At 44.3% G+C, this 22630-nt stretch overlaps 1 protein-coding gene across 1 annotated transcript in view; it reads left to right on the top strand.

Moving 5' to 3' along the window:
* DNAH3 (dynein axonemal heavy chain 3) overlaps positions 1–22630 on the top strand; it is a 536699-nt gene that overhangs the window by 254354 nt on the left and 259715 nt on the right. The window contains exons 24-29 of the mRNA XM_069210285.1: positions 18–219; positions 8280–8372; positions 11230–11340; positions 14186–14300; positions 14655–14853; positions 22177–22285. Of these exons, the coding sequence (XP_069066386.1) occupies positions 18–219; positions 8280–8372; positions 11230–11340; positions 14186–14300; positions 14655–14853; positions 22177–22285 (829 nt within the window). The remainder of the gene's footprint in view (positions 1–17; positions 220–8279; positions 8373–11229; positions 11341–14185; positions 14301–14654; positions 14854–22176; positions 22286–22630) is intronic.

Raw genomic sequence — 22630 nt, 5'->3', positions numbered from 1 at the left:
GTTTTTTTTGTTTATAGATTTTTTTTCCTATCCAATGATGAGCTCCTTGAAATCTTGTCAGAAACAAAAGACCCTCTTCGAGTCCAGCCACATTTGAAAAAGTGCTTTGAGGGAATAGCAAAACTGGAATTCTCCGAAGACTTGGAGATCACAGGCATGATCAGTTCAGAGAAGGAGACCGTTCCATTGGTTCAGAAGATCTATCCAGCTAGAGCCAAAGTAAGTGGATGTGAAATATGTGGTGTATTTATGAAGTGTGATGTGGAGAAATGCAAGAGACAATTCTAATGTTCCTAGCACTGTTCACCTCATTAGTATTCAAAATAAGGGGATGCTTATACCAAAATAATCAAAGTACTGTAAGTATCTAATTGTAAGTATGAATCCTTGAATGTCAACTAAGGTTGGGTATAAGAGGGTTGGCGTCAAACAAAAATTAACATTATCCTTGTTCTAGCATAAAGATCCATCCTACTACCATGCAGACCTGAAGTTAAGGGGAATGAATACCACTTTTATTTATCTTTTTAATGGCTAGACCTGCATTCACTTGTGAATGCTGATTACTATATCCCACAAGATCAGAGTTGCACTGCACAGTCAGAGGCATGAAGCTTGTTCACCTTTCTCTTTCCACCTGTCCAGTTAAGAAATAGTTTGTCTCTCAAATACTCAGACCCAGTCCTATGTGATTGGTTCATATGGCTTTATAAAATAGCATGAGTTGAGATTTTAAAGCAAAACATTGTGGCATTTTTGGGTTTCTTAATATGTGAGCCAGAATTGAGGCCCATAAAGTGCAAGTTAACCTTGTGCTCTATTATTATTATTATTATTATAATTATTATTAATAATATTATTATTATCATTATCATCAGTGTTTTATAAAGCACTCAACTACCTACAGTGGGTTTCCCCTGCTATGCTATGATACTTTCTCAGATAGAAAATGAGATAATTATTTAGAACAGCCAGCTATTTTCAAATAACAGAGAGAGACTGACAAGATCTCAGTGTCTGTAGAATTGCGTTCCATAGCTTGCACCCTAAGTAGGAGAACACACAGCTCTTCTTACTCAGGGACCTAAAGAGCGGTTGGATTTGCTGGAGCAAAGGAAGCAATGAGGTTGGTATAGTGATACCAGGTGTCTGAGATACTGAGAGCCTGTGTTAAACAGTAGTTTGTATTTGTAACAGTTCTTTCAGATGAATTCATTTTTCCACTGGCGCCTTTAGAATCAGCCTAGCAGGGGCATTTTGGACAAGCTGCAGACGTCTGAGTGCACCTCTAGTAACACCCAGTTACATAATGTTGCCGTAATTCATTTGTGATAGGATCAAGGCATGTATCACAGTTCTTTGTGATGAAGATGCGAGGCAGCCAAAAGTCTTTCTCAACCATCTGAGCATTCCAAAGCAGGTAGCCGCTAACTTAGTGAACTGGGTGTTCATTGATAGCTTGCTATCTAACCAGATGCCCAGATTCTTAACAGCTGGCACTGGAGTAGGGCAAGCCTCAAGAACTTTGGACCACAAGCGAGAGGCCCACAGCTGGGGTTAGTTGCCTACCACCAAGAGTTTGGTGTTATCACCTTGCACCCATTGGTTTGTTATTGTGTCATTCAAATTCTTCCACCCACTACAGCATAGAGCAAGGGTAATAAATCAGGTCACTTCAGGCATTGGCTAACTTCACTGTCAGTGATAGCATGCTGCTCTTTCACAAGGAGCACATACAAACATAAAGTAGTTCCCTTAATTGTCAGGCACTACTGTGGCAATATGTGTATTTCAACACTAAAAAATATTTGTTGCCTTTGGTCAATGTTTAGATTAGATTAGGGCCCAGTGGCTTCTCCAACAATAATGTTTTGGAAAAAATGCCAAAACAAAAGAAGCATTGACAAAGCCAAACGGCTGGTGGTCAAAGCCACACATAGTGACTTTTCCAATACTTGTAGTTTCTCTTTACCCAGGTCACCAGACTACAGGGAGGCCTGTGTTCACATGAGGATTTTTTTTATTTTGCTGGAGCTCCTTTTCAGCCATTTAAAGAGTGCTGCCATATTTTCATTGTCAAGTTTAAGAAGGCTGAGCATTTTCTTTCACATCTGACCTCACATGCTAGTAGCTGACTGAAATGTATTCATGTTGCCTTTCTCTGTTTTTCTTAAATTTGTTGATGTAACATTTTTTGTGTCATCTCAAAAACTAGACAGAGTTTGGTATTCATCCAGACCACCACTTTTGACAGGCAGGTATTTAAGACACCCGCATTTTGGTTCTCCTGAACTGCCAACGAGACAACAATCTGGGTGTTGTCAGTGTATGAGAAGGCTCTCTACAATACCAGTCAGAGGACGTGCGTAGACATTGCACTGGGCTGAGGGTGGAGCTCTGCAGTACCCCACAAGGTAGTGGATATATCTGTGAGTGGTGATGTGTCATATGAAGTTGGAAAGTATGATCATGTAGAAAAGACTTAAACCATACACCCTTTCTTCTAATCTTTGCAGCAGGAGGTTGTGACTGACCATGTCAAAGTTAGCACTAAGGTCCAATAAAAGTAGAACAGCAGTGTCACCTCTGTCAAGCTAAGCCTTAAGGTTTTCTGTGACACAAAGGAAGGCTGCCTCTGTACTATGTCCGGCTCTACAGCCTGATTGGGACTGATGGATGAGATCTTCGTAGTCAATAAACATTGTGAACTGCCTATTTATGTGTTTTTCTAGGAACTTGGTCAGTATTGGGAGAAGAGAAATAAATTTGCAGTTTGCCCTGTTGGAGATGCCTAAGTTCCTTTCTTTAGCAATGGACTGACCACGGCGAGCTTCCATGCCTTGGGAACATAGCCTTCCCATAGAGAAGCATTCAAATTCTGCACTAGATATTCTAACACTTGCAGGTTCCGGTTGCCCAGAAACAGGGGGGGGAAGTGGACTAAAAGTTTAGTCTGATGTAATGGCATTTAGGCACTCAATAAGTGCCCCAAGGTCTCCCCTAGCCTGCATCTGAAAGGGGCCTGATATCCCTTAGGTAGTACTTTCTCTACAACCATCCAGAGACCTGTCTGGTATGGTTTGAGGGGGAGGAAAGAGTATCGGCTACTTTTTCACCTTCCTAGGGCTGTCTGAAATGTCAGTGGAAGTAAAGGAGGCTTGAATATCAGCCACTTTTTTCAGTATGGCCCTATGGACCATACTGTTGCTGAAAACTTGATTTCCAAAAACTTGTTAAAGCTACGTAATGCTGCTACTCTAATCAACATGGACATATAATTATAGGCCATATTAAATGAGACTCATTATAAACCCTCTTAGTTTTTGGATCTGACTTACCATGAACATCTACACCCACACCAAAATTCCGTCATTAAAGTCACTGTATTCCAGTCATTTGCAGTATTCCTTGGTTATGATCCATGAAGTATACTCTAGAGTAGATTGAGCTGGCTACATTCGCAACAGTTCCTTATGAACAAAGTCTCACAAATCCTGCTCTTAAAAGACATAGAAATGCTGGGTTAATACAATGTAGTTCCAAGGAACCTTAAATGCTTTAGAGCAATCCCAAAGAGTTTATTAAAAAAAAAGAAATTACTATTGTAAAAAACAATACTTTGGGGAATGTATCAAGTGTTCAAAACAATTACACCAACCTGTTATCCTCCCATTACCTCATACTAGCATTTTTTTAATTCTAATTCAAGACCTATCTATTGACACCAGGATCATACCAAGCCCATGGCAGCAAAAGTATTGGGTGTATTCATATAATGTTTTTGTTTTCAATTTGAAGGTTTGTCTCTCTATGGTTGTTGATGTGGTGGGTTTGTGCCATTCTGGAAATTCATTGGGTTCATACTTTGAAAATCTGTATATATTAACTTCAATCTTAAGAATATTGCCCTTGGAAAATGGGAAAAACTATATTGGCTGGCCTCCCACCAACAGACGACCAGAATTGTGCCTGAAATTATAGATGACCAGGGTAATGTCTCCCTCTCACTTCCAAAGATTTCATAGGCCTTTGCCCATTACTACCATAGGCTGTACATGGCCTTTTCTGGAGAGAATGAGGTCTATCCTGCCTACTTCCTTCAGGACATACCCCTCCCTCGACTGTCCCCAGTCAAAGCCCAGGTGCTGAATGAACTATTCACAGCTGCGGACTTATCCGTTGTGGCCTCCGGGAAAACTCGTGGCCACGATTGCTTTCCTGCAAAATATTACATTACTTTCCGAGATATCCCGACCTCTCAGCTTGTGGCCCTTTGTCCAGAAGTGAGATATAGGGGCTCTTTCCCACAAAAATAGACCTTCCACTTCATGTTTCTGCCTACCGTCCAATCTCTCTCATTAACGGAGAGGCTAAAATCTTTGCAACAATACTGGCCACTCGTGTTAAACAAGTTCTTCACACTCTGATACACCCAAACCAATGCGGCTTTATGCCGACACGTGACACACGGCACTTCTCCGACACCTTCACGTGGCCCTGACTCACCGTCATCTTCTGCCTCCTGATTTAGCTTTGTTTTTTATGAACTTTGAAGAGGCGTTGAACACAGTGTACTGGGGATATCTGTGATTGGTGTTGAGACTTGTTCGTGTGGGACCACATTTATGTGGTCTGCTTCAGTCCCTCTAATCCTACAATGCAAGTCCAGATTAAAGGTACTCTCACACACACCTTCCCCATCAGGCAAGGAGCCAGTCAGGGTTGCCCTCTGCCCCCACTTCTCTTCGCACTGGTTATTGAGCCCCTTGCACATCTCATACGCAATGATATTCAGCTGCTCATATGGAGATGCGGAGAAGGACATGAAGACGGCATAGCTCTATATGCAAAGGATGTCCTTCTTTACCTGGCATACCCTGCAGGGAGTGTCCCTTGCTGTCTTCACATTCTTTGGTGCTTCACGGAGGCCTCAGGCCTCCAGATGGACCCCTCCAAGTCGATCAGGGGGCCACTGGCCCTGTCCCGAGATTGCTTTGACTGGCAAGACAACATACCCATCCAACATCTTAGCATCAAATATCTAGGCATCTGGGTTGCAAAAACGGATCTTGCTAAATGGCAGTCCCTTCCCCTGAATGTCATGGGTCGTATTCCGTTGTATAAAATGATGGTCTTGCCAAGGTTTTTATACATCGTTCAAAATGTCTCCCTTCTCATACCACGGTCATGGTTTTGTGCCGTAGACAGGACCGCAACTTCATTTCTGTGGCATGAATCCAGGCCCCGTCTTGCCTTTATTCATTGTCAGCGAGCCCCATATGATGGGAGTCTGTGTATGGCTAACCTACATCTCTATGACCTATCTTCTCACCTTCTAGTGATTCACTACTGGTTTAATTGAGGCTGGTCGGATCCTAACTACCGATTGGAGTTATCCCTCTTGGGTATCCCCCAAATACCAGCCATGCTCTACTGCTCACCGATACCGCAGGACACAGTTCCAGTCACAAAAAAGGTTCTTTTGACTTGGAAGGCTGCCTTGTGACACACCCACTGGGCCAATACACTCACACATCAAACCCCTCCTTAGCATGGTACATGGCTGCGGGAGGTGGTGGAGTTACAGGGCTTTGAGAGATGGGATCTTATCGGTCTTTCACAACTAGATGATGTTTGGGCAGGGACACGCATGTGTTCCTTTTAAGAGCTCCAAAACGCTTATACACTTGCCAACACACAATTATACAAGTACCTTCAATTGAGGCACGCTCTTCAATCACATATTTCCTGGACTGATCCTCTCCCAGAGTTCAGCCAGTTGGAATCCAAACCCCTAATGGGGGTTCTGGGCAAAGAGAGAGTATCCAACATCTACAGAATGTAGATCCTTAATGCACCTGGCACTCTAGACCACATTAGAACCCAATGGGAGAACCGCTTAGGTCCCCTTGAGGATGATGACTGGAGAGTTGCCTTGATGGCACCCAGGACGATCACTATGTCTTCGAAACTACACCTGATCCAAACGTATTACCTGTACGGTGCCTACCTCTCTCTGACCAGTCTTCATCGAGCGAGCTTTCTTCTCAAACCCACCTGTCCCCACTGTGGTGATGCATTACCTGATTTCTATTACATGGTTTGGCTATATCCTCTGATTCAAAGGTCCTGGTCCACAGTAGTGAATGAACTTACTGAGGTGTTGGGGTGGGAAGTTCCTCTCTCCGCCTTGAAGATTCTACTGGGTGTTCTGGAGGGCTCTGGGGGTACAAGAGTAGACCAAGCGTTCCTGGGGACAGGTCTGGTGGTTGCCAATTGCGGCATTGCAGCAGGCTGGAAGGCTCCAGCTTTTCCCACCCTTTCATAATGACGCTGAAGGGTGGACTGGTGTGCGCAGCAGGAGAGACGAGTTTATGAGGCCTGGGGCTGTCCCTGTAAACATGGATTGAGTGTGGGGGAAATGGCTTGTACAGATGGCTTAGTATCCTCTCTAGGTGCGAATTAGCCACAGTGACCCGGTCTTTTTGCATTATAATATTCAATAGCCTAAGTTGTGTTCTACTGACCAAGGGCCAGATGTAGAAAGATTCCAAATTGCGATTTGCAATTTGCGAGTCCCTGCGACTCGCAAATTGCAAGTCGCAATTTGGAATGCAGAAAGGTGTCTCAGACACCTTCTGCAACTCGCTATGGGGTCGCAAAGACCCACCTCATAAATATTTATGAGGTGGGTCGCAGTTTGCGACCCCATAGCGAGTCTAGGCACTCAAGGGGATGGTGGCCTGCTGGAGACAGCAGACCACCATCTCCGTGACTGCTTTTAAATAAAGCAGTTTTTTTTTTCTCTTTGCAGCCCGTTTTCCTTAAAGGAAAACGAGCTGCAAATAGAAAAAAATACCGAAACCTTTTGTTTCGGTTTTTTTCAGAGTAGGCAGTGGTCCATAGGACCACTGCCTGCTCTGAAAAAATAATTTTGTGAGCATTCACAAAGGGGAAGGGGTCCCGTGGGGACCCCTTCCCCTTTGCGAATGAGTTACCATCCACTTCAAGTGGATGGTAACTGCGAGTTGATTTGCGACCGCTTTCGCGGTCACAAATCAACTTAAATCGCGGTGCGAGTCGCAAATAGGAAGGGAACACCCCTTCCTATTTGCAAGTCGGAAACACATTTTGCGAGTCGGTTCCGACTCGCAAAATGTGTTTCTGCATCGCTTGAGGGCTTTTGCACCTCGCAAACGGCGTTTTTCGCCGTTTGCGAGGTGCAAAAGCCTACCTACATCTGGCCCTAAATGCTGTATAATCTTCTTGGGAGTGCTGCCAGTGTGTACTGCTGACTTATATGCAAAACATAAAATCTGTTTATCAAAAAATGGAATATTGCCCTTGGGTGCAATTACTCAGATGTGGGGGGATGGCAGCAATGCTGCCAGAAGTGACTATTATGAGAACTTTGATGAAACCATCAAAAACTCCATGATTGCCTGTCTTCTTATCAAAGCACAAAGTCATTAATGAGTCCTGCCTTTATTGCTCAATAGAAACATCTACTACTTAAGAAGATTTAAGGAGGACCCTCTCAAAGTGTAGACACTTCTCTCTTTGTCTGCCTTCATATTTCTTTCACTATATCTTCACTTTGTTTTCCTTTTCCCAATTCTCTGTGAAGTAGTCACATTAGTAATGACCATATAACAAGGGAGGACTGGTGGCCCTGGGGGCTGCTTTTCTATACTTCCCTTCTCAAATGAACACTAACTAGTAAATAGGGTGATCTTCGCCCAGAAACCTCATCATGTCATTATAAAACGGGACTGCTTTGACCTTGCTCCAAAGTGGGATTTCCTTATTTTATAAGATCATAGTTTTCAACCAAAGATCATTTAAATTAAAGAATCCCCTCAGGGTTTCAAGCGCAATATACTTTGGAAATAATAATGCCTTGCTTAGATCCACAGGCGAAGGAAATAATGCCTCTAGTCTGATTTTATGAGAATGGCTTCATCCTATGTATTGTAATGACTATTTTGAAGCACTATTTGTTTTAATTATTTTAAAGAACTGTGTTTGGATGTGTCAAATTAGGTTTTTCATTAGTGATGATTCTTTTTATGGATTGTTTTTCATGACAGAAATAAAGATAAAATACATCTACAAAGCTTTGGAGTGTTCTGTGTTTCAGCTTGTACAGATGTACTAATTTATTCAGAATATCTAGTTTACTGTTCTTATCTCCACTTTCACATGAATGCTGAAAGATCATAAATACTCCCTAATAATTATTTTTTGTATGATATGCTTTCATTTGTTCTCCTTTTAAGGGGATGGTTGAGAAATGGCTGCTTGAAGTGGAAGAAAATATGCTTTCAAGCTTAAAGCACGTCATTCATGAAGGCATTGAAGGTTATGTACAGGTAAAGATACACATCCACTGTTTCTTACTTTGCCTAGAGAGCTAGAGATGGACACCGCGCCCTATAACTAGGGTATCCTTTGCTGTTTCAAACACTTGGTACCACTGCTTACAAGAAAACACTCCTCATCACTTCCTTCCAGGGCATGTCCGAATTGCTGGGTATTGTGCTATGTTGTGATATCAACATGAAATTGTATATATTTTTTTAACATGGTGACATTATACGTCACTATCAATTGTGAAAACTCATATTCATCGTAGGACTAAGGAACTTGCAGGCCTTGACTATGAATGGGACGGAGTTTTTGAGTTGTGTGGCTTTTATCACACACAGTAATTCTGTGTGCCAAAGCTGCTGGAACTTAGTAGGGGAAAAGAGTATGATCTTTACATTGATATGCAGATTTTGGTGCAGTAGGCACCAAAAAATCGGAATGGGAGCAATTTTTGCAATAAATTCCGAATTCCAAGATTTGGATTTTACCCTTACGTCCTTAGAGTGTTTTTCTTTGCATGCCACTAAATAGTTGAAATTATCCAAGACTTTAAAAAACCTGTTGACTTAAATGGGTATCTTTAGAATAGTAATTAAATAATATTAATTAATTAGCCAATAGACGCTATGGTAAACACAATGGCTCTTATTTCAGGTGACCCCGTAATCCAGTTTAGGTGCAAACTGGATTTTCCACTACATGTTTTGAATAATTCATACACACAAAAGCACAAAACATACAGAGACACACGCACATATGCAGATACAAAAACTGTTTCAGGCTTCCAACAAACACAAGCAGCTGGCACACAGACAACATTCAAACAGGCATGCTGCACCAGACAGCACATACAGGCTTCTCTGGATGCAGACAGCACATATACTGACACCAATTCTCACACCAACAAATAACACTTATGCAGAGACCCATGCATAAGACATACATATAAGCATTCATACATTCAGGCACAACACTTGCAGGCACCCATGCACACAAGCACACATATAGTCATCCAAGCAACAGATAGCACTCATCTAGGTCCCTATGCATACAAACACCACCTATTTGGGCACCTTTGTGTACAGGCAATGTACAGGAACATGCATACATACACAGGTACCATGTGGACCCCATCTTATATGTGAGAGATGCAGCCGTTCCAACATTTGCACTGTGGCAATATTAAGCTCTTGTAATGATTAAAACAAAACAAGATGTACCAGTAAAGAAAGTGCTGCTGGCTAAGAAGCCAGAATTAACTGCAGGCATCAAATAGGGCAAAAACCCTTTTATATCTCTGCCTGTGCAAAAATGTGCACAAGACTGTACAGATATGTTTGTTGATTTAATGTTGACATTTCACATAGCACACTTTGAGTCTGTGTGCCTCTATCATTTTGAAAAGTATTTAGGAACAATTTATTCAGGACAAAGCGGTGGGAGAAGACGTGGGGCCAGATGTTCAAAACTTTTTGCACGTCGCAAACAGCGAATTTCGCTGTTTGCGATGTGCAAAAAGCACATCGCGATGCCCAAGCCCCATTTTGCGAGTCGGTATCCTGGTTACCGACTCGCAAAACGGGACTGCGAGTCGCAATTAGGAAGGGGTGTTCCCCTTCCTAATTGCGAGTCGCAGCACGATGCTGTATTGTTTTGTGACTGCGAACGCGGTCCCAAAACAATCACAGTTACCACCAGTGTCACACTGGTGGTAACCCATGCGCAAGTGGGAAGGGGTCCCCACGGGACCCCTTCCCCTTTGTGAATGGCATGAAAAACAATTTTTCAGAGCAGGCAGTGGTCCTGTGGACCACTGCCTGCTCTGAAAAATTTAAACAAAAGCGTTTCATTTTTTAGTTTTGTAATGCATCTCATTTTCCTTTAAGGAAAACGGGCTGCATTACAAAAAAAAGACTGCTTTATTTAAAAGCAGTCCCAGACATGGTGGTCTGCTGTCTCCGGCAGGCCACCATCCCGGTGAGTGCTGCCTCTCGCAAGGGGGTCGCAAATTGCGACCCACCTCATTAATTTTAATGAGGTGGGCCTTTGCGACCCCCTTGCAAGTCGCAGATGGTGTCAGGGACACCATCCTACATTCTGAATTGCAAATCGCAATTTGCGAATCGCAATTCAGATTTTTACTACATCTGGCCCGTGGTCTCGTAGCTAAGCTATAGGGGTGGAACATGTGGAGTTGGGTTCTGAGAATTTCTGTGTAAGACACTTGGGGGACGATTTATATGTTGACATTGCCAGTACATATTGGGCCTCATTCTGACCCTGGCGGACGGCGGAGGCCGTCCGCCAGGGTACCGCCGCTGAATGACCGCACCGCGGTCAAAAGACCGCGGCGGCCATTCAGACATTTCCTCTGGGCCGGCGGGCGCTCTCCAAAAGAGGAAATGCCCCCTGCAACGAGGACGCCGGCTCAGAATTGAGCCGGCGTAGTTGCAGGGGTGCGACGGGTGCAGTTGCACCCGTCGCGTATTTCAGTGTCTGCTTAGCAGACCGCGGGCGAACCGCCAGGAACAGGATGGCGGTAGGGGGTGTCAGCAAGCTGCGCCGCCATGGGGGATTCTAAGGGCAGCGGTAAACTGGCGGGAGACCGCCGGTTTGCCTCTTCTGACCGCGGCCGAACCGCCGCGGTCAGAATGCCCTGCGGGGCACCGCCGGCCTGTCGGCGGTGCTCCCGCCGATTGGTTACGGCCTCATATTACATACACAGTTCTATGGCTGCACATCTCTTTGTGTACAATCATCATCCTCATTCTTCAATCACAGACATTATTTGTTTACTGTTAAGAATCAAACAAGGTATTTCCACTTTAAACTGTACAACTAATGGACATTTTCCAACAGGTTCCTCGAAAGAAGTGGGTGCTGCAGTGGCCAGGGCAAGTGGTCATTTGCGTTTCCTCCATCTACTGGACCAAGGAAGTATCTGAAGCAATAACTAGCAACACTTTGCCGGTAAGGCCCTCTTTTTTATTTGTATTCATATTTTCAGAACTTGTCCAGGATCTGCTGATTTCCGTTCACACTTGTTTCTAGCAAGTAATAGTTGATATGATGTAGTTCACAATAAAAGGCAGTCTAGCATGTAGGTTTTAATCTTTATTTATATTGTGTTCTAGCTGTGTAGTTAACGCAACAACTCTGCTTTAGCTCTGGGCGAGAAAAAGAGCTAATGTTCTGCTCTTCCTTAGCAGTCTCATGTGACCCTTATGTCATCAGTGGGCACCTGTAATAATATCAGGCCGGTGACATTAGTCTCCATTACTGATGAATATGGCTGCTAGATCTTTGCAAAGTTTATCAGCCATTTTTTAGGCCTGACGTTAGCCAAGACTTGTCGATTTTGCTAAAATTAGATATGTAATTTACTTATTTATAATTACTTTCAGCCAGACCTTTTCACTCATTGGTTCGTTATTGTGTCATTCACATTTTTCCAACCACTACAGTATAGAGCAAGGGCAATGAATCAGGCCACTTCAGGCATTGGCTAACTTCACTGTAAGTGACAGCATGCTGCTCTTTCACAAGGAGCACATACACACATAAAGTAGTTCCCTTAATTGTCAGGCACTACTGTGGCAATATGTGTTTTTCAACACTAACAAAATATTTTTTGCCTTTGGCCAATGTTTAGATTAGATTAGGGCCCAGTGGCTTCTCCAACAATAATTTTTTGGAAAAAATGCCAAAACAAAAGAAGCATTGACAAAGCCAAACGGCTGGTGGTCAAAGCCACACATAGTGATTTTTCCAATACTTGTAGTTGCTCTTTACCCAGGTCTCCAGGCTACAGGGAGACCTGTGTTCACATGAGGATTTTTTTTATTTTACGGGAGCTCATTTTCAGCCATTTAAAGAGTGCTGCCATATTTACATTCTCAAGTTTAAGAAGGCTGAGCATGTTCTTTCACATCTGATCTCACATGCTAGAAGCTCACTGAAATGTATCCACGTTGGCCTTTCTCTGTTTTTCTTAAATTTGTTGATGTAAAATGTTTTGTGTCATCACAAAAACTAGACACAGTTTTCCATAAGTCTCCTTACTTGGTATACTAATATTACAATAAAGAAAGATGCATATAAATGCTTCAATCAGTTTTATTGACTAGTAATTGCTCCGTACAGCACTTTATATTATTTCTTATAGCTTGTATGTGAAATTACAAACATGGACCAACCTTCCTCAAATTATTCTTGTCATGCTGCAAGAGGGATAGTTCCAACAAATCACCAGGTCATGCCCCACCTGAATGGAAGTACAAACGTTCCCCGGGTTGTTTTGCCATTAACTGACATAAAACAAACCTAAGAGTGTGGAATCCCATGCCGATAGAACTTTGCCATCCTCTGCTACAGAAAAGAGTTCAAGACCATGGATTTCAGCCAACACATCATCAAAATCATTCCAGACATGCATAACTCTGGATAGGTCAAGCAAATGTACCTTCTCTTACTGATGCAAGTCTTGACAATCACCCCACACCCCCAGATCCCAGTTCCCAGTTCCTACTGCTTGCTTCTGTGGCCCTTTGCCTTGACTGTTCCTCCCATCTAAATTTACCATAATGCCAGCCACTGCTAGTGCTTTCTGTTACTTTCTACAGTGCTTCATTGCTGTGGAGCCCCTATTATCACATGCTAGTGAGGTGCACCTTAAGAGTCCAAGACCCATACCTGGGCAAGCCTCTGCCACTTAAACGGACTCTCTAGAAATTAATGTGACGAGTGGAAATGTTTAAATCAATGTTTACCAGTGGTAATTACTCTGGACATTATTCTCTCTACTGTTTTTAGCTTTTCTTTGCAACTCATTCATGGCACCCTCCAAACGAAAATTGATACTAAAGCCAGAACTTCCAAGCCAGTGATTCGTAAACTGTGGTCTGGGGACCTCTGGGGGGCCGTAAAGACTTCTCGGGGTGTTTGCATCAGGGTGTTCGCATCTGCTTAGAAAAATAAAATATATTAACATATAATAAAGTGCATATAATTAAAGAAGCAAAATGTGAAGGTAAAACGTTCTGTAAATATGAAGGATTTCAAAATTGGACGCTAAAAATAAATTAGTCTCTTCAGATTGTTCTGTGAGAGCAGTGCAAGTGCATCAAACAGAATGTAGTATGGACAATGAGTGGCCTCAATTTAAACTCCGACCTTCTCATTAAAATGAAAATTGTTTTTTTTTATATTTGTGAATTAAAATATTTGATCGCTTTTGATTTATTTAATGAATGCTTATTTAGGTATTTTTTGTGTATTGTTTTGAGGTTCAAATTGTCGAAAATGCTTACTGGGGTTCCTGCCTTCCAAACATTACTCATTGGGGGTGCCCAGATTCCAATAATTATTCAATAGAGGTCCCCAGGTTCCAGTAATGATTGAGTGGGAATCTAAGATGTGAAAAGGTTAAGAATCACTGTTCTAAGCCATATCCCCATTAATAGGAACATCATCAAATTCTGGCACATTTCATCTATATTAACTTTGTTAGTGATGTGTAACTTGAGTCTCTCTGACATATTGTGCATAGGGCCCACTTCTATGCACAAATGGGATGATGCACAATGTATTTATCCAGACTAAGCAGGAATGGACGAGATAGATTTAAGCATTTCCAGCCATCACTTTTTTTGTTCTCTACTTTGCCAATATAGTACAATGATGTATTGTCTCCAACCAATGCCCTCTAAATACTCCAGCTGCAGTATCAAAAAACATGTTGTTATCACAATATTTATGTTGCCAGACGACATTTTAAATGTCAGGTATTCTAATGATTTTTTTGTTTCAACTAAAGGCCTTTCTGGAGAAAAGCAATCTGCAAATTGGCGAAATTGTAGAGCTTGTCAGAGGAAAGCTTTCCAGTGGGGCCCGCGCTACACTTGGAGCTCTTACTGTCATTGATGTACATGGTAAAATCTTACACATTGTTTTGCTTACAGAAGGGGCATTATGTAGAGTATTATATAGCAAGTGAGGTAACTATTCATATTTAAATGGGAGAATATCTTACTATACCGGTGACTTCACGGGTTTGTGGAAAGAGACCCTTTGAGGATAGAGGGATATTGTATTTAGTTGACTTATGAAAATGGCTTGCCATCCAAATCTTTACATTATATGTATTTCAAAATAATTTCTTGATATCCCCCTAATGTTATGAATTATGAACTAAATAATATTTGACCATGCATTTGGGGCTTTTCCCTTTAGGTAACGTTTCAGAATTATGTTGAACGTAAAGTCTTGACTTTGTGTCCTCATAGCACGTGATGTGGTAGCAAAATTATCTCAGGACAACGTGTCCAGTTTGAACGACTTTCAATGGATCTCTCAACTGCGATACTACTGGGAAGATGATGATGTCATGGTGCGAATGATAACTACAGTCGTCAAATATGGTTACGAATACTTGGGAAATTCTCCACGTCTGGTTATTACTCCATTGACTGATCGGTGTTATAGGTAAAAACATTAACAAGGTCAACTGATGTGTTGTGTTCTTCGGTTCTTCTGTGTTCTTCTCCTCTGTTCTTCTGTGTTCCTCCGGTCTTCTGTGTTCTTCGCTTCTTCTGTTCTTCGGTCCTCTCCGACTCCTGTCTCTTCCCGCCCCTGTCTCTGCCCTCCTGCTCCTGCCTCACCCCCCTCTATCTCTCCACCTATCTCTCACTATCACCCACATCTACCCTTTCGCTACCTGCCTCCCTCACTCCTCTACCTATCTCTCCACCTAACTCCCTCACTCACCCCCTCTCTACCTATTTTTCTATCTCTCCACCTATCTCTCCATCTATCTATTTCCCTATCTCTCCCCCGTCCCAACACCCCCTCTGTTACCTATTTCCCTATCCTCTCACTCTACCTCTCACCCACCTCTACCACCCCCCCTCCCCTATCTTTTCAACCCTACTCCTATCTATCTCCCTATTCTCCTAAAACTCTAACACTCACCCCCCCTCCACCCTTAAACCCCCCTCCCCAGCTCTTCTCACTCTACCTGTCCCCCCTCCCTCGCGCTTTCCCGCCGCGACCTCCTGCACGCCCCCGCCCCCCAGCTCCCATTCGCCCCCAGCTGACCCCTCCCCCCCTCCGCCCTCTTATGGCGGCCGCTGCGCGACTGCGCAGCGGGCGCGCCGCTGGCGCGCCAGAGGCAAGCCCGTCTGCACCCGTCCGCGCCTGGCCCACGCCCAGCGCCACGACCCCTGGTCCCCAGCCCTCCCCTACCCCGCTGACCCGCTACGACCCCACCACGCCCTCAACCCCGGGCGCTCCAACACCTGCTTCCAAGCCCACCCCAAGCGCACCCATGGACCCTTCGCCTGTAACTCCTGCAAACGCATCTTCCACCACGCAACTACCACGACCACCAGCCCACGCGCCATCAACCACCTCAAGTGCATCCTGGTCAACGCTCGCTCTGTCCACAAGCACGCCGTTGAACTCTGGGACCTCCTGGACTCCACAGCTCCGGACGTCACCTTCATCACGGAAACCTGGATGAACGCCTCATCAGCTCCAGACATCGCCACTGCCATCCCCGAAGGCTACAAGATCTCCAGAAAAGACCGCACCAACCAAGTAGGAGGAGGTATCGCCATCGTCTTCAAAGACTCCATCAGCGTCACCACCTCCACCGAAGACACCCCTCTCGCCGCTGAACATCTGCATTTTCAAATTCGCACCGACCCCAGGACCACCCTCAGAGGATCCCTCGTCTACCGTCCCCCGGACCGCGCGCCCCTTTCAGCGACACCATCGCCGACTTCATCTCCCCGCACGCCCTCGCCTCGCCGGACTACATCCTCCTAGGCGACCTTAACTTCCATCTGGAACAGAACAACGACCCCAACACCACCGCCCTGCTCGACAACCTCGCCAACCTCGGCCTCAAGCAACTGGTGAACACCGCCACCCACATCGCCGGACACACGCTCGACCCTATCTTCTCCGCCAGCAAACACATCTTCTTCAGCCACACCTCCGCTCTACACTGGACCGACCACAGCTGTGTCCACTTCACATTCCGACGCGAGACCCGCCACCTCCGCACTCAACCCATCCCCCGTCGACAGTGGAACAAGATCCCCGAAGAGCAACTCTTCTCTGCACTCGCCGCCAACCAACCCACCCTCACCACCGACCCCAATGACGCAGCCCTCAGCCTCACAAACTGGATCTCCAACTGCGCAGACAACCTTGCTCCCCTCAAACGCACGCATCGACAGACCAACACCAAAAAACCTCTCTGGTTCTCTAACACCCTCAAAGAATCAAAGAAAACTTGTCGCACCCTCGAGAAGGCCTGGCGCAAGGACCACACCGCTGACAACATGACCGCCCTCAAGAACGCTACCCGCGAACACCACCACCTGATCCGCGCTGCAAAAGGAACTTTTTCACCGACAGACTGGACAAAAACAGCCACAACAGCAGAGAACTTTTCAGCATCGTCAAGGAGTTCTCCAACCCCAACGCCAACGCCAACGCCGTCACGCTCTCACAGGATTTGTGCGAATCCCTCGCCACCTTCTTCCATCGCAAGATCAGCGACCTCCACAACAGCTTCGGACACCAGACCCAACCAAACATCACCGAACCCGCACCCCCGGCCTTCACCCTCAACAACTGGACCCACATCAACACTGAAGAAACCAAATCCATCATGAACTCTATCCACTCCGGCGCCCCTTCGGACCCCTGCCCTCACTTCATCTTTAATAAAGCCAACGACATCATCGCCCCGCACCTCCAGGCCGTCATCAACTCTTCTTTTTCTTCTGCTACCTTCCCCGAATGCTGGAAACACGCCGAAGTCAAGCCCTCCTAAAGAAACCTACGGCTGACCCGAGCGACCTGAAAAACTTCCGCCCCATCTCTCTCCTGCCTTTCCCAGCCAAGGTAATAGAGAAGACCGTCAACAAACAGCTGACCACCTTCCTGGAAAACAACAACCTGCTCGACCCTTCACAAACCGGATTCCGAACCAACCACAGCACGGAAACCGCCCTCATCTCAGTCACAGACGACATCAGAACCCTGATGGACAACGGTGAAACAGTCGCTCTCATCCTCCTCGACCTCTCGGCTGCCTTCGACACCGTCTGTCACCGCACCCTAATCACCCGCTTCCGCTCCACCGGGATCCAAGGCCAGGCCCTGGACTGGATCGCCTCCTTCCTCTCAAACCGTTCCCAAAGAGTTTACCTCCCACCGTTTCGCTCAGACCCCACCGAGATCATCTGCGGTGTACCTCAAGGCTCATCGCTCAGCCCGACACTCTTCAATGTCTACATGAGCCCCCTCGCCAACATCGTACGCAAGCATGACATCATCATCACCTCCTACGCCGACGACACCCAACTTATACTCTCCCTCACCAAGGACCCCGCCAGCGCCAAGACCAACCTACAAGAGGGGATGAAGGACGTCGCAGATTGGATGAGGCTCAGCCGCCTAAAGCTGAACTCTGACAAAACGGAAGTCCTCATCCTCGGCAACACCCCGTCCGCCTGGGACGACTCCTGGTGGCCCACGGCCCTCGGCACCACACCGACCCCCACAGACCACGCCCGCAACCTCGGCTTCATCTTGGACCCCCTTCTCACCATGACCAAGCAAGTCAACGCCGTGTCCTCTGCCTGCTTCCTCACCCTCCGCATGCTCCGCAAGATCTTCTGCTGGTTCCCCGCCGACACTAGAAAAACCGTGACCCACGCCCTCGTCACGAGCCGCCTGGACTACGGCAACACCCTCTACGCTGGGACCACCGCCAAACTCCAAAATCGCCTGCAACGCATTCAAAACGCCTCGGCCCGATTCATCCTTGACGTACCCCGCAACAGCCACATCTCCGCACACCTGAGACACCTGCATTGGCTCCCAGTCAGCAAAAGGATCACCTTTCGACTTCTCACCCACGCACACAAAGCCCTCCACAACAAGGGACCGGAATACCTCAACCGACGCCTCAGCTTCTACGTCCCAACCCGCCTCCTCCGTTCCTCTGGCCTCGCGCTCGCTGCCGTCCCTCGCATCCGCCGCTCCACGGCGGGTGGGAGGTCTTTCTCCTTCCTGGCAGCCAAGACATGGAACTCCCTCCCCACCAGCCTCAGGACCACCCAGGACCACTCCGCATTCCGGAGACTCCTAAAAACCTGGCTTTTTGAGCAGCAGTGATTTGATTTGATTTGATATAAGGACTGCAGGGTCTCACACTGCTAGGAACAAGCTAATCAAAAAGGTTATGTTTTGATGCAGCAGCATGTTAGAGAAACAATTTAGCATTTTTGGCAACTAAGAAAATGAAATAGTTAATAGAGATAGCAGTGAATATTTACTCGACCAATGCAATTAGTAGAGAAGGTAAATTTCCAGTCTTTAGTGGCCAGAAAGTATGGTAAACTATTTCAAGCTTTTACAATATTCTGCTACACACCAGACGTTGCTTTGAAACTGTACAAAAAGATTTCTCGAAGCATCTTTATTGAACTATATATTCAGTGGTTTTATATTTCTGAATGCTTCATGAACATATTAAACTTGTACAAAATCAAGAGCCACCTGGCTACCAAATCTATTACTACTACATCCAGATTTTTACACCATAATATAATAACCTCTTAACTTCTTGTATCCATTTCCAGACTTTTGACCATTTTTCCCCCATGTTCTCGATATTATTCCAGAGCTATATTTAATCTACTCACAGCAGTCATTGCAAGATTAAAATCTCCCCCAACTTCAGAAGTGTTTCAGAAATGATCACAAATGCAACAGCAAATTCTTAGCAGATCATCACTGGATCTGGTGTTGAATGGCAGCCTTGAATCCTCACTCACTAAAGAACGAAAAAATCTGTGTCTGTCATATTCCAAGCTCTTCATGTTTTAACCACTAGAATTATGTAGATCATTTAGGAGCCTTTTATGTAGAGTATGCCCTAGATTGTGCTATCCTCTATGCCCGTGTATAATTTTCTAGAACTATCTTAGACAATGGTTTCAAATGAATTTTCTACCTAAACATCTGCTTCTACTTTTTCCAGATATATTTTCCAATATTAGTTTTATGCATGTCCTTGAGCCCATTAATATTTATTGAAAGAACCTTCAGTTAATTAGGACCACAGAATTATATGACCAACAAGTCCTCACTTCAAGCCTAAATCTTTTGTTTTTTCCTCATTGCTCCTTCTTTTTCACCCTTCCCTCTATTCACCAGTCCCCATCTTTAAAAATACACTGGGGAGGTGCAAGGTCGACCATGTAGGGCCTCCCTTTTCCACCCCTTTCTTACATAAATGAGATGGATTGCATTTTGTTACCTGGGAAGAGCAACTTGCTGCTAAAGTCCCATTTCCCCCAACTTCAGTCCCACTTAGAATACCTTATCATTGACCAATAGTCATCCTGCTGCTGCCCTTCTTTTTCTTAATGACTCAAATTAATGTGAATGAGTTCTCTTGGCCTTTAATACTCAAAGCAAAAATAACTTTACCCTCCTCAGTCTAAGTAAAAATCAGAAATGGCCCGTGTCAGCTTACTTTCCTATTAAAAATTGGGCAGTTTATCTAGAAATAGCTAGTTGCTTTAGCGCAAGAGTGGTTCCTCACATCTCTCACTGCTTTTTAGCAATGTTTTTTTTCAAACCTGTTTTTATTGACCGCTTTTACTTAACAACAATGACACTATCAACAGCCCTGGCTATTAGACAATTGTGTGGGGCTGAGTAGTAGTGCCCACAATAATGTTTCAATGATGGAGATGCATGACGGTAGGTATAATATTATAGATAGCAAAGGAGACTACCAGCAGATGTAGACTGTAGCTGCATGGTGTCAGCTTAGGATGTGGGCTCAGGCTGGTGAAGATGGGGGGTTGTGCATAAACTGGGAGGGTGGAGGGTTGATGATCTGGATCCAGGGTGTAACTAAGTGTAACACATGTAAGGGTGTTCAGAGTACAGGTGGTGTAAGGAGTCAACTGTGAGGTAGCTGATATTACGAAATGGAAACGGGAAATTGCTTTTTTAGCAATTTGAAGGAGAGGTTTAGCAAGCAGATAAAAACCAATTTTTGTATTTTCCACTTGTTTGTGTAGACTATAGAGCAATCCCTGATATTGTGGCAGAGATAAGAAATAGCCTGTACACATTTTGAGTTCCCTTTTGCTTGATGAAGTGCAGGTGGATCAAGCAACTAGCAGAAGTTTGAGATTGAGTCCATGAGAATTGTAAAGACCCCATCCCCCATTAAATTGGTTTGTTTGTAAAGAAGCTTAATGTAAGCCAGACAGCAGGATGTGAGCAGTCTTTAAGTGCACTGCTTCCTCAGGAAGGAAATGGTCCACCTCCATCGGATGTGTTCAATGAGGGAAAACATTTGTGCGGGATCACATTGAGGGGCTGCTACAGGGACTTTCAATGACTAAGCTAACCCAAATGGATCTACTACTGAGCCACTACAATTGGAGGTCTCTGATCAATACCTGATTCTATAATTTCAATCAAGAATCTACTGCCACTGCCTTCTCAGATGTGGCGCAACAGCAGGAAACTGAGGTACTTTACCAAGGTTCTGCATGCTCCTGGTGAGAATAGGTCCCTAGAACTGTGTTCATGGTTCCTCAGTCCTTGCATATTTCACCTTATCAGATATACGATGGATGGTGTTAATGCAATGATGTCTTCCTTCTGGGATTACTTAAAAAGTTAAAACCTATATTTCTTATGTAACACAGTTAAAAGATTCTAGTGGATCCAGAATGTAGCAGCTTTATGAGAAGTGGGAGCATAAAATATGTAATCTACAAGTTACAAGCCCAACATTGGCTCTTGTAGGCGAAGAGAATAACATTCTAAACATAATGCAGTATTGAAGAAGTCTTCAAAGCTTGTGGTACTTCCCTTTGATTTATGAAGTTTCTCAGCTAAAGTACTGATGACAAAAGTACCAATAGCAAACAATTAAGACCTCAGCTACAGCATCTTTTCAATGAAACATCTGATAGACAAATTGCTGTTAGTAAGCATGTCAGACCAGGGAAGGACTAGCATAGTGTTATTCATCAAGAAGCTGTCTAATAACGCTTGGTCTGCACAAACCTAGCAAACCCAGGCAAATGTTTGGGCATAAGAAGACGACAATGGACAATAGCAAGTGTTACTGGCCGCCAGCTTTTCAGTCAGACATGCTATTTGACAATGGGTATTTTTAGCATCTGCACCTCCTCTCCCCAGTTCTTTCCCTCCATCATACAGTATATTACAACATGTCCCGTTCCTTCTTGGCAGGAGAGAAAAAGAGAGGAATCGAGGCAGTTAAAGGGAGACAAGGGATGATACTACTCTCAGCCAGGTTCCTCAAACAGCCATCCAACAGTAGTAGTTATTCAATGCATTCAGAGGAGTGTTATTGGCTGCCACACTGGCAATACTCTAATTCATGTTCACATGACTGTTACTGAAGTAAGGAATTCAGGGAACTTGTACTATTTTTAAATACTAAATATTTGTTAAAATATGTCATATTGTGTATAAACATTGCAAAACTTTGTAATTATGGTATTTAAAACTATGGAAATCAAAAATATGTGGTGAAAGTTTAATTTGTACATAAAAGACATGGATGTTTACCAGTCACCTAATTGAATAGGCAAAATTGTTGCAGCTTAGTATTGAGATAGAGTTCACAAAATGCTGAAGTGAGCTGAGGAAGCAGCAGATTACATCTTCAATCTGGTCGATGAATCCGTGCATCTGTTTTAAGTAACCAAAAATATTTTTATATAGAACTTTAATGGGAGCCCTAAAACTAAATCTTGGCGGTGCTCCAGAAGGTCCTGCTGGAACTGGCAAAACAGAAACAACCAAGGACCTTGCAAAAGCATTGGCTAAACAGGTATTTGGCAGATGTCTAACATTATACAGTATATTGTAAGTATTGCCATTAACTTTGTCTCTGGTGATCTTCTAAATTAGTTTACAACTAAACAATTTCTCATTGTGTTGGTGGTTATGCTCTAAAAACAAAATCACTACATAAGGTGCTGTAGTTTTGTATCTCATGATTTTTTTGCAGTATTTAAGCACTACTTGTTATGTTTATTTTTGTTTGATTTAGCTCTCAAGTAATATTCATGGTCACATTTACCATTTTACTTTTGGTTGATACAATATTGAGAATATAGTGACATGACTTGTGGACATTGCATAGCCTAATAGTACGCACACACATGAAGAAATG

This window comes from Pleurodeles waltl, chromosome 10, assembly GCF_031143425.1.
Source record: "Pleurodeles waltl isolate 20211129_DDA chromosome 10, aPleWal1.hap1.20221129, whole genome shotgun sequence".
Classification (NCBI taxonomy): Eukaryota; Metazoa; Chordata; class Amphibia; order Caudata; family Salamandridae; genus Pleurodeles; species Pleurodeles waltl.
Note: the sequence above shows the minus strand (reverse complement) of the source record. Positions and strands in the feature narration are given on the sequence as shown.